This window comes from Protopterus annectens, chromosome 1.part2 (genome assembly GCF_019279795.1).
Source record: "Protopterus annectens isolate FY-2018-M chromosome 1.part2, PAN1.0, whole genome shotgun sequence".
Lineage (NCBI taxonomy): Eukaryota > Metazoa > Chordata > Ceratodontiformes > Protopteridae > Protopterus > Protopterus annectens.
Window position 1 is genome coordinate 388,579,354 of NC_056727.1, and position 16,648 is coordinate 388,596,001.

General features: G+C 37.7%; 1 protein-coding gene across 1 annotated transcript in view; it reads left to right on the forward strand.

The window, feature by feature from the left end:
• PLCB1 (phospholipase C beta 1) overlaps window positions 1-16,648 on the forward strand; it is a 4,354,095-nt gene that overhangs the window by 2,259,466 nt on the left and 2,077,981 nt on the right. Inside the window, exon 6 of the mRNA XM_044056572.1 lies at window positions 14,160-14,213. Within this exon, the coding sequence (XP_043912507.1) occupies window positions 14,160-14,213 (54 nt within the window). The remainder of the gene's footprint in view (window positions 1-14,159; window positions 14,214-16,648) is intronic.

Here is a 16,648-nt window from a genome sequence, read left to right on the forward strand (position 1 = left end):
CACTGACTCTAAAGACAACCACAAAGCATTCTATAGCTATGTCAAGAATCACAATGGCAACACCAATATCTGCTCTGAGTTACAGCACAATGGCACTAAATATACAGAACCAACTGATATTGCCAACATCCTGGCAGATAGGTTCAGTGCTAACTTTACCCCCCTGTCATCCCCTAAAGGGCCCATCTCTATACCAGAAGAATGCAAATTTCCTGTAATCACGGCTGCACAGGTAAAAAACACACTATCCAAAGCCAAGAACACAGCATCTATGGGACCTGACAACATCCCAGGCTGTGTTCTACATGAACTACAGAACGAACTGGCACCCCACCTAAGTACCATGTTCAGTCATAGCCTCACCTCAGGCTATGTGCCCACTGAATGGTGCACAGCGACAGTTATCCCACTCCACAAAGGGGGAGCCACCACAGACCCCGGAAACTACAGCCCCATTAGCCTAACGAGCCTGGTCTGCAAGGCTATGGAACGTATCATCATGGAACTTATAAACAATGACATTGGTAATCTCCAAACTCAGGACCCCACCCAGTTCAGGTTTGTAAAAGGCAGATCATGTCTCCTAAACCTAATAGACTTCTTTGAAGCAGTCACCTAAGCCGTAGATGAGGGTAAGGTGGTTCACACAGCCTATCTAGATCTCGCCAAGGCTTTTGACACCATCCCCCACTCTGGAATTATAGATAAACTCACTAAACTATGTATAAATCCCTATGTCACAAGATGGGTTGCCAACTGGCTCACTGACAGAACCCACACTGTGAAAGTAGCAGACGCCAAATCCAACTTCAGACCAGTGACAAGTGGAGTACCACAGGGTTCAGTCCTGGGTCTTCTCCTGTTTGGTATCTACTTCTCTGAAGTACAGGCCAACACAGAAGGTCTTTGGCTAATGAAGTTCGCAGATTACTGCAAACTAGGAGCCATAATCAAAACTCCAAAAGATGTGGACATCGTACAAAAGGGCTGAGACAGATGCCTGGTGTCAAAGCCATGGCCTCAAGCTCAATGCCAAAAAGTGCATTGTCATCGCTTTTGGTAAAAACTCAGTACCCATGAACTACTACATAGGTGGTAGTCTACTTAACACCGAAAGTGTGATAAGAGACCTTGGGACACAGGTGGACAATAGTCTCTCCTTTGATAATCACATCACCACTGTAGTCCGGAAATCCTTCAACGTGGCACACCTCATCAAAAAAGGTTTCTCATCCAGGAAAAAAGAGGTCATTGTTCCCCTCTACTCATCACTCATTAGACCCATTATAGAGTACAATGCCCCTTTTGGTATGTACCTCACAAGACATCTACAACAACTGGAAAGGCCACAGAAATACCTCACAAAGAGGATTACCGGCCTCAAAGAGATGCCCTATGCAGACCGTCTCAAAAAACTGCAGCTTTACTACTTTGCTTATCGCCTACTCAGAGGCGCTCTCTGCCTAACACACAAAGCTATGTCAAACCCAGAGCTTTTAGACATGCTCCACTTAAAGAAATCCCAATCCCTCCGAGCTACATGCTCTTGGGACCTAAATCTTGTCACCACAATAAACAGAACATGCTGGAGGGATAGATTCTTGTCCCAGAGACTTCCCATACTCTGGAACAAACTACCTATCTATATCAAACAAAGCTCCTCATTAGCACTCTTCAAGAAAAATCTTGATGATTGGATGGGAGATAGGAAATTCACCCTGGGGATCACTTCTGTGGCTCTGCTCAACAGGGGCACAGGAAAATAATGTTCTTGGGTGGCGAAAGCCAGGGTACCTTTGGCTAGGCTTATATAGGCCCTAGGGCCAATAGCCTAGTACCTACCTATGAACCTAAGAAAGAGTAAAACTCAGAATTAATTTCCCTTTCACTTTAGTGCAAATATGTAAACTCATGCACTGCACACACAGCATTTACAGAAAAAAACTGCAACAAAATTAAGTTTTCCTATCTACTCATAGATGGGGGTGGGATGGGGGCAGTTGTCTCATGAGCAAAGTGTTAGGGTATAGAATTGGCAGATCCTGATCAGTTTAATGTTGGTATTGCATTTTGAGTGAGAACTAAGCATTATAGCACTGTATCATCAGTGCATTACTGGCATTCAGAAATAAATAGCAAACAGATCATCACATCTTAACTGATGGAAGGTTTTTTTTTTTTTTTGGTTCCGTAAGTCCTAATTTCACCTATGTATCAAATTTTTCTTCATAGAAAATAAATTAATTGTTTCTTAAAATACAAAACATAAAATAAAAGTAAAATATAAAATAGAACACTGATAACACCTAACCAGTCAAAAAACAGATTGTAGGTAAATCCGATCCAATTTTTAACAGTGTTAGCTAACTAAAAACTTAACTCAAAAACTAATAAATGTTAATGTAACCCTCAACACATTATTCAAATTCACACAAACTATTAACTGACATGCCGATCAAAAAAAAAATTCAAATTTCCTAGACTACAAATCAATCCATGAGATACTTTATTTATACAATCCTGGAAAAGTCATATTCAGTAGAAACATACACATTTACCAAATCTGATTCTTACATAGCTGTTTTAGGTTTATGCAAGTGTGTGTAATTTGTGTGAAGCATGTGACCTTTTAGTTTTATTTTTAGCAGGTAGCATTAGTTTAGCTAGCTGCAGTTGGGTATGTTTGTTGGTAATGCCATTTTGTGATTAACTCTTTAATGTCATTTTTGCATTTTATGCATTTGCTTTCAATTGGTTATCATCTGCGGTGTGCAGCGGTAGCATTGTTGCCTCACAGCAAGAGGTTCTCCCGTTCAGTTCTCGGCTGGAGTGTGGGGAGTGCCTTCTGTGTGGAGTATGCATGTCCTCCCCGCAGTTGGGTGGGTGCTCGAAAGACATGTGTAAATGGGCGTGCCTTTGTTGAAGGTTGAACGTCGAGCTGGCACCTCGGCGTTCGTGAAAATCTACTGCCAATCATTAGCGGACCGGAGTTCCGCTGTGGCGACCCCTAACTGGGAAAAGACAAAAGACAAACAACATGCATTTGCTTTTCAATTACTGTAGAAGTTCAACAGGACAAAGCTCTTTTATAGTACAGGTTTGAAGAGAAAAGCTCCTTATATTTCCACAAGCAGTGAGATTGAGGTAACAGTAAAAATTATACAACAAAACAGTAAAGTATGAATAATGTAACAGGTGATGATGCAACATACACAGTATATATATATATATATATATATATATATATATATATATATATATATATATATATATATATACAGTGGATATAAAAAGTGTACACACCCCTGTTAAAATGCCAGGTTTTTGTGGTATAAAAAATGAGATAAAAATAAATAATTTCAACACTTTTCCCACCTTTCATGTGATCTATAACCTGTACAAAGAAATCTATTAGGGGAAAAATATACACAATAAAAAATGTACAATAAGCTGGTTGCATAAGTGTGCACACCCTTAAACTAATACTTTGTTGAAGCACCTTTTGATTTAATTATAGCATTCAGTCTTCTTGGGTAGGAGTCTTTCAACATGGCATATCTTGACCTGGCAATATTTGCCCACTCTTCTTTGCCAAAGCGCTCCAAATCTGTCAGATTGCGAGGGCATATCTTCTGCACAGCCCTCTTCAGGTCACCCCACATATTTTCTATTCGACTTAGGTCTGCTCTCTGGCTGGACCATTCGAAAACTTTAATTTTCTTCTGGTGAAGGCATTCTTTTATTGATTTGGACGTATGCTTGGGGTCATTGTCATGTTGAAAGGTGAAATTCCTCTTCATCTTTAGCTTTCTAGCAGATGCCCGAAAGTTTTGAGCCAAAACTGACTGATATTTGGAATTGTTCTTAATCCCCACCACCTTGACTAAAGCCACAGTTCCAGCTGAAGAAAAGCAAGCCCAAAGCATGATACTGCCACCACCATGCTTCACTGTGGGGATGGTGTTCTTTTGGTGATGCAAAGTGTTATTTTGCACCAAACTTACCTTGTGGAATTGTGGCCAAAAAGTTCAACCTTGTCCTCATCAGACCATAACACATTTTCCCAAATGCTTTTGGGAGACGATATATTGTTTTGAAAATTTTAGCCGTGCCTTGATGTTTTTCTGTGTAAGAAAAGGCTTCTGTCTTCCAACCCTACCCCATAGGACAGACATATGGAGAGTACAGGAGATTGTTGTCACATGTAGTACATAACCAGTACTTGCCAGAAATTTCTATAGCTCCTTCAGTGTTGCTGTAGGTCTCTTGGCAGCCTCCCTGACCAGTTTTCGCCTTGTCTTTTCATCAATTTTAGAGGGACGTCCAGTTATTTGCAATGCCACTGTTGTCCCATATTTTCTCCACTTTTTGATGACCGTCTTCTCTGTGTTCTATGGTATATCCAATGCTGTGGAAATGTTTTTGTACCCTTCTCCTGACTGATACCTTTCAACAATGAGATCCCTTTGATGCTTTGTAAGCTCTCTACGAACTATGGCTTTTGCTGTTGCAGGCAACTGAGTAAATATAAGAAAAATCCTACTACAGTTGAACTTTATTATCAGAGTCTTTTTAATTGATGGCATGTTTGTACCCAAGAAGACTGAATGCTGTAATTAAAGCAGAAGGTGCTTCAACAAAGTATTAGTTTAAGGGAGTGCACAATTATGTACATTTTTTATTTTTTATATTTTTTCCCCTAACAGATTTGTTTTTCAATTGAATTGTACAGGTTATAGGTCACATTAAAGGTGGGAAAAGTTTTGAAATGATTTATTGTGGTATATATATATATATATATATATATATATATATATATATATATACATATATTACCTTCAGCATGTTAAGTTCACTTGAAGAACATTCAGAGTTATTTTATAGTATATGTTTATAGCCGCATTTCAATTTTTATACACAGACAGCAAATGAGGCATAAGCATATTTCTTCCATTCAATTGAAATTCACTGTTTTATGCTTTTATTTTAATATTCTTCTTCGTATATACATTAAAGTTTCTAGGTATTGATTTAGATGGACAGTGTTATTTCTTGTTTTTGGCCATATATGTCTATGCCAGGGTGATTTGTAGAACAGTGAGAGACACCTGGGGCAGTTGAACGCAGCAATGGCAAGACGCTGTACTTTTATTCCTCGGGGGGAGGCTGTATGGGTACAAACTCATTGCAGTCACACACTTATATCACTACACACTCCCTAAAAAACTTCAACCCTGATACCTTCTCTGACTCTTTAAAATGCACAAACTGGATCCCTTTAAAAAACCTCTCCCTTGATAATGCTGTTACCTACTTCAATACAATGTTCTTAAACCTTTTAAATACATTTGCTCTCTCCAAAACAAAAAGAGTTAAAAGCAACACTGTCCCTTTGTTAACCAAAGAAACTACAACCATCATGCATCTCCAACACAAAACCTGGAAACACTACCAGAAAAATGAAACTCCCAACACCCTAAATGAATACAAACTACTTCGTAACAAAGTAAAAAAATGTATTGCATATGATTGCAAATCTTACTTCTCCACACTTCAAAACAACTATAAGACAAACCCTAAAAAATTCTGGAAAGGTGTCACCTCCCTCCTTAATCCTGTCAAAAAGGAAAACCCTTGCCTGATCCAAATATCACTGACCTGGATTTAGCCACCCAATTCAATTCCTTCTTCATCAATTCCATAACCAAGGTAACAGCATCCTTCACCAATAATACTACATCCTCATCCCCACCGTCTCCTGCCTTTTCTTCCCCAAACACTACTACCTCCCACCCCCTCACCCTTCTCCATCAAATCCAACCCTATATCTACCATCAAAAAACTCCTCATGAAATTGAAACCAGGCTCCTCTGCCCCTAATAACATCCCTTCACAATTTCTAAAAAATAGCTGCCAAAGCCATCACCTTCCCCATTTCCATTCTAATAAATCACTCAATCCAAGAAGGCTATGTACACCAACTCTGGAAAAAGATCTTTATCATCCCCCTCCACAAAAGGGGAAACAATAACACTATTCACAATTTTCGGTCAATTGCCATCTTATCCTCCATCTCAAAAGTTCTTGAAAAATGCATCCACCTACAACTTTTACCCTACCTCATAGATAACCACCTGCTTACTCCCATACATCATGGATTCAGACCTAGCCACAGTACTACCATGACTCTCCTCTCATTCCTCAAAACCGTCAACAAAGCTCGTGATTCCGGCTGCCTCATATCTACCCTCCTTTAGACCTATCGAAGGCCTTTGATACTATCTCTCATAATCTGCTTCTATCAAAACTTTCTAATCTTAATCTATCATCCCTTTCTATCAACTGGTTCAACAGTTATCTCTCCAACAGGCAAGAAAAAGTCAAATGGAAAAAAGCTACCGCCTCCTTCCTTAATACTCCTATAGGTGTACCCCATGGTTCTATATTAGACCCCCCTACTGTTTAACATTTTCATAAATTATTTTCACAAGATCATCCACACTCCAAAACGTATCAAATATGCAGATGACTCTGCAATCATCTGTTCTGCCACCTCTATTTCCAGACTTGTAAAATTAACCCAAGATGCCCTCTCTTCCACTGAATGATGGATGTTAGATAACCACTTAGCACTCAATGCATCAAAAAGTAAACTCACGACATTTACTCCTTCCAGAAACACCATTATAAACAAAAACTCATTCTCCATTACTAGTAAGAACAATGCATCTCTCAAGGTAGTATCCCAGGCCAAACTTCTACATGTCCCGATTGACAAGCACTTTAAGTTTGATACCCAGCTACAAACAAATATAAAAAAAAACACCAGAAGCTTGGTATGCTTTATCACCACAATCGATACCTCACTCCCTCTACTAAGCTTGCTCTCTCTACCACATACCTCATTCCTTCCCTCTTATATGGTGCCTCACTTCTTACTAACCTACACTCTTCTCTAAAGACAAAACTGTCTTCCAGTTATAATAAAATCTCCAAGTTTGCTACAGGCTACAAATCCTCTACCCACCACTGCAATGCCTTTCCCAAACTTAATTGGCTAGAGCTGTCTAATCATCTTACCCACATTCAATTCACTCATGCTCACAAACTGATCTTCAGTCCCTCCTTCTGCCCCTCCTTGGTCTCCTCTTTCAAAATGCATCTACCCAATCAACTACTAAGATCCAATAACTAGAATCTGATCAAATTACATAAACCTCCCCGCCCACCAGGCAAACATCTACTATCCTTTTCTCTAGAACGCCTTTGGAACTCTGTGCCACCTCTCATCTGTACCTTCCTTTAAAACATGCTTGCTTTCACCCCACATAACTCAGTATTATACCCTGTTTTCTCACCCGCCTCTATTCTCACTCTTCACACTAAGCTAAAATCCCTCCTTACCCACCTTTTTCTTCACCTCATTACCTCCTACTCTACTCCTTCTTACTATTCCCTCTTTGCTTACCTCTACACTAAACTTCTCCTGTCCCACTTACCCTGTCGTAACTCTCATAAGATATCTATGCAAAGCTCCCTTTCCTCCTTACTGTTATATTTCCTCTGTATGAACAAACATATTTGTAAATATTTACTGAAAGGTTTCTTTTTGTCTTTTCTTTTTAAATTTGCTAAATCTGTAAATTTTAATTGTCTCTTCCCCTGTATTACTGTATTAATTATTTGTTAAGGACTTGTTTACTTTGTATAATCTCTTTATGAGTTGCATCACCTGTTCTAATGTATCACTAATCTACTACTTAATTGTTAATGATTTGTTTACACTGTACAATGTCTTTACGGAGCTTTTCTCCCCAGGACTCTATTGAAAATGGACTCTTCTTGGCCCAGTGGACTATCCTGGTAAGCAAACTGCAAATAAATAAATAATAAATGAATGTAATGCTTGTAAGATGCAATGAACATAGCATGTGTCTGATCAGGGAAAGTTTAAATCCTTGTAGATTCATAGGTAGGTACTCGGCTATCAGCCCAAGGGCCTGTGTAAGGCTAACCAACAAGGTTCCCTGGCATTCGCCACCCAAGAAGGTTATTTTCCTGTGCCCCTGTCGAGCAGAGCCACAGAACTGATCCCCGAGGTGAATTTCCTATTTCCCATCCACTCATCAAGATTTTTGTTGAAGAGTGCTAGTGAGGAACTCTGCTTGATGTACATAGGTAGCTTGTTCCAGAGTATGGGACGTCTCTGGGATGGAATCTATCCCTCCAGCATGTCCTGTTTATTGTGGTGACAAGGTTTAGGCCCCTGGAGTTTGTAGCTCAGAGGGATTGGGATTTCTTTAGGTGTGGCATGTCCAACAGCTCTGGGTTTGACACAGCTTTGTATGTCAGGCAGAGATCACCTCGGAGAAGGCGATATGCTACAGAGTAGAGCTGGAGTTTTTTTAGATACTCTCATTATCATTTTTATTCTTGGAGAACATATGAAAAACTGTCACAGGCTTAATAATAATAATAGTAATAATAATAATAATAATAATAGTAATAATAATAATAGTAATAATAATAATAATAGTAATAATAATAATAGTAATAATAGTAATAATAATAATAATAGTAATAATAATAATAGTAATAATAATAATAGTAATAATAATAGTAATAATAATAATAGTAATAATAGTGATAATAATAATATTAATAATAATTAGACTCTGTGTTATGAAAAGCAATGTGTTTAACTTTTAATGTCATAATAGTAAGCCTTTAAGATGAGCTCTAGAAGGCATGGAGAAAGGCCAGTCTATGCCAACTTCTTTTCTTTATAAAAATGACATGGCTATGTCTACCAGTCTGGGCCTTTTAATTAGCAGTGCACAAATCTCTCCCAATATCAATGTCAGAATGCATCATTGCATTTTCGTGACATTCACCCTTCTCAAACATCATCTTTATCAGACATGTCCAAATATTTTTTCTTGGTTGTCTTTTTCATCCTTTTGTAGATGTTCCATAATTCCATATGATCCACTGGCCATTACCCAGAATAAATAACCTTCCTAGACTACACTTGGTTGGTACACCATGGATTTATCATGTATCTACACAGACTAATTTCCTTAAGATTACTGTAGTAGTGGTCTGTCTTGGGGCTCACTGTCTGCTCCATCTTTCTGTTGTTCCTTTGTTTATATTTTCTTACTTATAAGGTCATTCTGTAAGGTCTTGCAGCAAAGTTCCTCATACTATTATTGCTCTGTTGGCATCATTAATAATACACTTAACACATACATTTTTGTTGAACTTAGTAGGTTGTGCCTCCTTTTTCATTAGCCTTATTTAATGGGAAAAGCTTCAGTTGCAGTTATTATAAATCATTTTTTAAGTACCGGAAGTAAACATTGTTGCATAGTTTCAGCTCACAAATAATAAATCCTAAAGACATTTGCCAGTTATATAAATATGAATACATATTTTCTGAGCTGCCAATCTTATGGCTTCCCAGCTGTATGTGTTCCCCCCACCCCTCATTATCATAACTACATCACTTTCTACAATGACCCCTTTTCATTGCACAGATAAATACATAAATAAATAAACATTTTCTTAGCTGCCAGACACCTAGTTTCTAATCTGATTGAGCACCTAAGACCATTCTTAGGACTTTAACTCTCCCTGCTCTACGAAGATCTATGCATTCTCAGAAGTGCATCTCTTCCTACTCTACAAAGATTCACATGCCGAACCCTAGACTACAAGGAACAGAACTATTTAAAACATGATACTTATGGCTTGCAAGAAAAATCTTAACAATCCATAAATTGCAGGCTACTTCACCCACCTCAGGGTTATGCCATCATTTGCATTTTAATATCTAATCATCAAACAGTGCAAGAAAAGAGTTTTACAAAAAGAGTTCCATCAACATTTTCCAGAACATTATGAAAATATGTTTTTAATACACGTAAAAAAATGGTAATAACAGTAATGGTTAGCAATGGTTGCATTCCTTATGAGTTTGCCTCTTATTTGTACATTGGAATACTAATTAATATATATAGAATACATGGTGACAAATCAAGATATTCATGGAAAAGCCATATGTTTCATAAGCATTAGTCATTCATAACCGTTTAAGAATCATGAAATATAACTCAAGGACCATAAACTCTAGAAATATGGTTTTAAACATTATCCAGGCACAGAATTTATGCAGTCTAAACTATCTCCAAGATGAAATGGAGTGCTGGCAAGTATCAGGTATGTGGCAGTAACTTCTTCAGGTTCAGGTCTGCTATAAAACAGATCAGTTTGTTTTATCAAATAGCCATAATAATGAGTTTTAACTATTTTACACGAGGTATTCCACAATAGAATGTTGGCTTAAGTTTATGTAAATGGGGCTTTTATCTTGCCAATGATGACAATAATCTGTCAGGAAAGCAGCTTTTTTCACATAGGCAATGTGATAGTAAAAACATTCATTATAACATTTTTGACATCAAAGATGGTCTCTAAGACAGATATATAGAAATAGAAAGCAGCTTGTGTCAGGTAATAAACTATATTTAATAGCAACAGCATTCATTTTAACATTTGTACTATCACAGATGGTCTCATGCAGACTGGTTGAAGGAAACACACAGATCACCATCACGCTCGCATGTGCGCGCATGCACACACACACACACACACACACACACACACACACGCACACATGTACACACACACACACGCACATGTATTTACACACATTTACACAGTCAGATGCAAGTGTGATGAAGCTTGCAGTCTCTAAAGATGGTTGTGTTGGATGGTGACCTGTATTGGGATCATATGGTGAATATTACATCACTGTGATCTAATGTGAGTGGTGATTTTTTTTTTTTTTTCAGTGGGCTGGGAGGAAACAGAGGTTGTGATGGTAAACAACACTTCTCAGATGGTATGGGATTCATTGTCTAAGTTAAATCGAATAGCAAGATTTCACAGCAAGCTTGCTGTGTTGCAGATTGGCAAGATAGACACTCGAAAACACCAAGGTTAAATCAGGAAACAAGAAACACAGGTAAATTAAAGTTCACACTTCTAAGTAGCTAATAGTAATTTGGACCAAGAAATAAGTGCAGTAGCTACTTCTCTCATTAGAGGTCACCAACTAGACCCATTTAGGATGCCAAATTTACCAGAGCACAACACAAGAAATTTTTGAATCAGCCCTAGCACACTCTAATGCAAGCAGTTAGCACATTTGTTACTACCGAGATGGCTTGGAACTATTTTTCTTGTAAAATATGTTAGAAAGAGTTCAGTTTAAGTTGTTTGTTGTAGTTCAGCACTATGGAGCTTGAGACACACCAACTTTAAAGCAGACAAGAATACACAGGACAATTAAGGTTAGCATTGCTAAGTAGCCAGCAGTAATTCAGGCCCAGAAACCACAGCAGTAAATATTTCTCTCACCATAGGATCCGGCTAGAACAGTTTTAGATGAAAAAGATTAATATTACCACACTCATGTATAAACTATGTAAAAAAGTTAATACCCAGAAGTATGGAACTGAGTTACATCTCAAATTCAGTTACAACCATTTAAAGCAAGCTTATTGTATCTTTCTGTTATATTTACTAACATTTGCTAATATATAACTATGTTTTAAGAAATGAAATTACTCAACTAAATCCTACTTAAATGAACTGTCCGATGACAATAGCTGTACTCGTGATTCAAAACCTGAGAACAAAACCAGTCAGTGTTGAAAAATGGCTGTTCAGCGCTTTCATCCAGCAAAGAAGACTTAATTAGAGCAAACACAGTGAAACATTGCTGCAGTTTATATAGCATTCACATTCAAATCAAATTACATCACTTCCTATTGAATTCTTCATATTACATTACTTCCTGTTAAAAGTAAGCAATTTTTTTAAATGCACTTACAGATACACTACCAAAAATAAGGCTACAATATGTATACAAATCTTATTTATTATTTATTTATTTATTTACAGTTTGATGACCGGGGAAGTCTACTGGGTCAAGCAGTGCCTATTTTTAGTGGAGGCCTGGGGAGAAAAGCTCCAACTGAGTATAACATAAGTATAGAAAAGCATAAATATACAATTTAAAATACAAATACAAAATCAGGGAGTATATGTTTAAAAACACAAATGTTAAAATATAGATGTCAAAAGTAGTATAGAGAATATCATTAAAAGTACAAGTCATAAAGTGTTTATACAAGTTTAGTGTTGAATAAAAGTTTGTTTGTATATTAGTCATATCTGTGTATTAATGGTTATACTGTGTTTAAAATGCATCACATTAAATAGAACAAATAGTATCCATCAGCTTACCCCTATTAACACTGCATAAACAGTTTACATATGACTAACATAAGACATATGTCTCTCACCTCAGACGATGAGAAGCCCAATAGAGTGGCTGGAAGTATGGGACTTGATGGTCAGTGGGGGATCAGCCCCCCCAAAAAATTAACAACTCAAAAGTACACACTGGCCAGTATTCATATCTTACAATTAGATTGTAACATGCTTCACATGAATTATGAACTGTTCAAATGATCACCGATCCCTCAGCACACCATTACACTGGTCTGTCAGATAAATGCAGTCTGCTTAAAATGAACAATGTCATTACTGTGTGAAGTTGCTTTTGTGCCATGTATGTGTGTATATATATATATATATATATATATATATATATATATATATATATACACACACATGCATACATATACATGGACACCCATACACACACACATTCATCCTTACACACAGACATTTTTCTTGTATGTAGAATCTGTTTTACAAGTGAAAAGGAAATGCATTCCATTTGCTAGCGATATGTATTTACATGAACACGTGACTAACTTGATAGGTGATGGCACCCATAGTGATGTATTGTAGCCTAAAATGATAAATGAGTCCATATACCATCTGACAATGCCATTGTGGTAACCCTGGCACACTTCAGATTGATGCCATGGTTGTTGGTACAGTGAGTTTGTCAATATGAAGTATTAGTTTTTACCAGAGTTTAATCATTTATCTGAAGAATGAGTGGCAGGTAAGATAACTACTTAATGAAACCTTCTTTTGCGTTATGAGTATAACATATATGTTGCTTCACAAAATTAATTGCTGCTAATTCATTTATAATGCATGGAGCATGGTGATTATGCTCTGATATTCAGAAAAGGATGAACCAGGAGCAAGATCCGATTTAACAAATGTTTAGCAACTCCTGCTAAAGTTCTTAAGGTTGGGTCCCATGCTAGGCAGTAAAATCTGCCTGCATTGAAAAACAGATGACAGTGGTAGAAATAAAAAAAATGTTTCTGCCTGCTGTCCATACTGGTAATGTATCTTTAAGTACCTCTAATTAACTCAGAAAGTTGCTATAATGACAGGATGTGTTTGCATGTATTTTCTGAAGGCTATAAACTCTGAAACTCCAATATATGTCATTATTTAGTGACTCCAGTCCTCAATGGTCTGTCCTGAAATCAGAGGTTTTATGAGGAACAAACTAAAATATGAAGCAATAATCTAGACATGCTGTTTAAATCTGGACAGTTCCGAGCCATGAAATTTAAGTGTAAATGTGATGTACTGCATTACACTACCTTTCTGATAGTGTCCACAAAGTGTTTATGGCATTGAAAGCCAGCAAAACACTTCACAATTTTTTCCCTGTAACTAGTAATGCACGAAACAGATAAAGCTCCATGCACTACAAAAAATTATGATTGTGTCACTGATCATAACCCTTTATTATGTGTTTGAGACATGAATGCCAAGATTCACCTTTCGAGTGAATTTCCTGGCATCCATCTCTTGAACACATAATAAGTCATTCATCATTAGCAGTTCGGTCATAATCCTCTATGTTATGCAGCAGTGTATGCAAAACTTATCTGTTTGAATCACAAAATCTTTTACATATATGTTTGTCTTGCTTTCCAACTACGTTATATTGGCAGTCTGCTGTTGCCTGACAGCCTTAATAGCAGAGAAGTATATCAAAATATAGAGTGTAAAAAAGTTAAAATTTGTCAGTATTGCTTAGCTAGCGTAATCTGCTCAGCAGAGTAATTTTAAAAGAAAAAAATCAGAAATCTGGGATAGCAGATATTAAAAGGACAAAGCAATAACACAATAATTCTTTTTTCCCACAGGTACACAAAGCTCAAACTTCAGGTCAACCCAGAAGGTCGTATTCCAATAAAAAAGTAAGTGAGTTCTTAAATAGATTTAGAAGTGATTTTTCTTGCTCTTTCTCTTGTAACAGTTCCTTTGCCAAACTGTACTGTTGTTGTTGTTGTGTCTTTCAGCTTTTCCCAGTTAGGGGTCGCCACAGCGGAACTCCGGTCCGCTAATGATTGTTAGTTGATTTTTACATGCCGAGTTACCAGCCCTGATACACAACCTTCAATGAAGGTACGCCCATTCATGCATGTCTCCACGCAGAAGACGCTCTAGCTGAGAATCTAACTGGACAGCTCTTACTGTGAGGCGACAATATGCAAAAAGGAAATGATATGCTCAATAGGGATTGTATCTGTCTACAAACCGATGCTCTTTATAGTTTATTTTTTATCATGCCTATCCAAATACTGATAATCTCTAACATATCCAAAAAAAAAACTGCAGAAGTTACAGAAAGGAGGAGCACTGACATATCGCATTGACAAGTAAATACGCATTCTATTGAAAACAAAATCACAATCTCTTCAGAATAGACATCTAAAATTATCCTTAATGTCCTCATTCTAGTTCAACCTGGCAAGAGGATAATGACAATGAAACAATAAAACTTGAAGCTGTTGCATGTCAATAACTTAAAGCTTTAGGAAGTGGTTGCCATAAAATACTTAGTGCTTTCTGCTACAGCTTTTCAACTGCAGATGAAGAAATGCATTTTGAAAGGTAATTTCAAGGCATCCACACTAGGGCAAAGGAGTGAGTTAATATGAGTATTTAGTCTAACTGCATTTCACATCTAATTCTTATGAATTTCATATTGCTATAGCAGCTGTGAACTTTTCCACTATGTGTCTGTTAGCCTGTAACCTGCAGACACATGTACAATTTGTTTCTATTCCCCATGGTTTAACTCAGTAAAAATAGATGAAAGAAAATAAATATTTTTTTCTGTTAGAGGCCCAAGCCTTTCTAATGTCTGGAAAGCCACAAAGGACCAAAAAACACCCATCAAATGACAGTCCCAAAACTTGTACCTGGGCAGCCACGACTTGTGTCCATCAGTGTTGCATTCCTCTCTCACTCTCACACACAGACACTCTCACACACAGACACACAGACACACACAACACACAGACACACACGCACACACTGACACACACATACACACACACACACACACACACACACACACACACACACACACACACACACACACACACAGACACACACACACACACACACACACACACAGACACACACACACACACGCACACAGACACACACACACACACACACACACACACACACACACACACACACACACACACACACACACACACACACACACACACACACACACACACACACACACACACACACACACACACACACACACACACACACACAGACACACACACACACACACACACACACACACACACACAGACACACACACACACACACACACACACACACACACACACACACACACACACACACACACACACACACACACACACTGTTTTCTGTAGTCTAGGATGTACTTTACTCCCTCTGAACCCATAGCACCTTCTCAACATAATGTACATCTGTCATGCCTTCATACTTCTCATTGTGGTCTCTAAGGATGTTTCTATCATTGTGTATAACCTCTCATATCAGGACCAGTTATAAGTGGAATGCTCTGGTATGAAGTAGGGACTGCAGTTTGCAAAACTACAGAAAAAATATTTATTTATGGGAGTCTTATCCACCTCTAGCAGAGTCCCTAGATGTATGTGGTTTAGTTCTATGCAGATATTTGTATGTTTCCAGATTTTACCCTTCTGTATCCTCAGATCTTTAGCAATTAGTCAGTGGAGGTCAATAAACTCTTTCCTTCCTCAGCTTGTTGCAAGTCATGTGAAGTCTTTATCCCTGTTTCCTTCCACATAAACTGGGTAAGCCAACCATGCCAAGTTTGCTTGGTTAGGTGGTAACAGAGAGCAATACAGGCTTTCCACATCAATACCACTCCATTAAGCCAGTGCTGCCTAAAAATCACACAAGGTATACCAACTCCCCAAAATTTAGATAGACATTTGATATAGCATATCAGATGTGAACCCAAGTAACAGTTCAGGATTTCTGCTCTGTTCGTGTCCACCATGTACAGAGAGAACCTAGGCGTATAGTATATAATAAATGTCTGTGTATAGCATTGCAACAAAAGAAGCCCCTCCATCCTTCTTATTTCAAAATGGTGAATAATGTCTGCTTTTTCACCTTTGTTATTTTGCATTCCTAAACAGTCTTTAGCTAGCTTCTGAATCTTTTAAATCCTTTTGTTTGAAAAAAAAAAATCTGTGCAAAACATTGTAAATGCATTGTCCTGTCATTTCATAGTTAAGCATAGCTGTTTTCATGCATGACCTTGCTTGCACAAGCAATCTCACAAGAGCTTATGTTCACTTGCAGCATT